At 36.4% G+C, this 1,413-nt stretch overlaps 2 protein-coding genes across 2 annotated transcripts in view; both read right to left on the bottom strand.

Annotated features, from left to right (window-relative positions):
* Nucleotides 1-59: 59 nt before the first annotated feature.
* On the bottom strand, nt 60-1,369 carry FDP41_002973 (uncharacterized protein; the record flags this gene model as incomplete). Its single annotated transcript, XM_044706226.1, has 2 exons — nt 60-1,018; nt 1,087-1,369. 2 exons carry the CDS (start codon nt 1,367-1,369, stop codon nt 60-62), a joined length of 1,242 nt encoding a protein of 413 aa, XP_044562731.1.
* A 37-nt stretch (nt 1,370-1,406) lies between these two features.
* FDP41_002972 (uncharacterized protein) overlaps nt 1,407-1,413 on the bottom strand; it is a gene marked incomplete at both ends in the record, with an annotated part of 1,862 nt that continues 1,855 nt past the window's right edge. Inside the window, one exon of the mRNA XM_044706225.1 lies at nt 1,407-1,413. This exon is cut by the window's right edge and continues 526 nt beyond it. Coding sequence (XP_044562730.1) covers nt 1,407-1,413 — 7 coding nt within the window.

Here is a 1,413-nt window from a genome sequence, read left to right as displayed (position 1 = left end):
TTGGGGTTCCTGACCTGGGATACGAGCTTGTGTTGTTGGACAACAAAAAACTTCCTCATTTACAATGCTTCGTTTCTATCCAAGTACAAGTCCAACTGATCCAATTGATCATCGGTGGCAAATTCCGAGAGCACCATATCGACCAATTTGAAATTACCAGCCACAGCATCAATCAAAGGCTGATTGTTCTGAATGAATGTATCTTCCAGATACAACTTCCTCAAAGTATGATTATTCTTGACAATTCTCACCAAAGCATCCATACATTCATCGTCCACTCGTGTATTGAAAGAGAGATCCAACTCTGTGAGACAAGTATTCTCCACGAGAGCATCTGCCAATTCATAGACATCATCGTTTGAAATGTTCTTATTTTGCAAATTAATGGAACGAAGGAGTGGATTATTTCGTTTGAGCTCATCGGAAATGACTTTCACATTACCATCCTTAATTAATCGTTGAAGAATGATTAATTGTTGGCGTTCCTTCTCCTTTTTCAGTTTTTCAGCAGCTTCTTGTTCGAGTTTGAGTTGATGTTCTTCTCGTTTTTTCTTTTCTGTATTCTCAATTTGGGCAATTTGTTCTTCCATTTTTGCAATTTCTGATTTTGGTAAATACAAAGGATAAATATTCTTGACTCGTTCTTTCATGAGTTCAATTTCATAAGGTTGTAACAACTTTTCTGGATCTTTTTGTTTATCCAGAAGGAAATTCAAACTAGAGTTATATTCCGTTCGCTTCGATGTTTGATTGTGTTGTAAATCTTTTGCTTGTTTCAACTCGGATTTTAACAAAGTCACTAGATGCATTTTTGATTCCACATGTCGAATCCACTCTTGTAATTTTCCAGATTCATTAAATTCTGATAAAAGTTGTGTGAGTTGTGAAGAGAGAGATGCTCTTTCCTCTTCAATTTGTTGTTTCAATTTTCGTTCTTCTTCCTCCTCTAAAAGTTTCTTTCGATGCAGTTCTTCTGCTTCTCTTCTCTTAGTTTCTTCGAGTTGTTTTAATTCTAAATCTCTTTGAATTCGTTCTTGTTCGAGTTGAAGAGCTTTTTCTTTTTTTCGATGCGCTCTTGCTCGAGACGAGCTTGTTCTTGCTCTTGTCTCAATTTTTCAAGAGCTTGTTCTTCTTGTTTTCTACGTTGTTGTAACAATAGTGCAGATTCAGAAAGATTCAACGTTTCAGTGTTGGAAGTTGTGACAGAATTTGATTCTTCTGTGGAGGTAGTAGCGGCAGTGACAACCATTGAAGGAGTTGTGACATTACTTTCTGTAGAATGATGATTGACAGTGGTAACCGATGAAGTTTCTTTTGTGTCATCATCGTCACTCAAATCTGAGTCATCACTTTCTAACATGGATTTCATTTTGGCTTCCAATTCTCGTTGTTTTTTCAATCTCTCTTCAATTT

The sequence above is a fragment of the Naegleria fowleri genome (genome assembly GCF_008403515.1).
Source record: "Naegleria fowleri strain ATCC 30894 chromosome Unknown tig32, whole genome shotgun sequence".
Classification (NCBI taxonomy): Eukaryota; Heterolobosea; class Eutetramitea; order Acrasida; family Naegleriidae; genus Naegleria; species Naegleria fowleri.
This window is presented reverse-complemented; position numbering and strand designations above follow the sequence as displayed.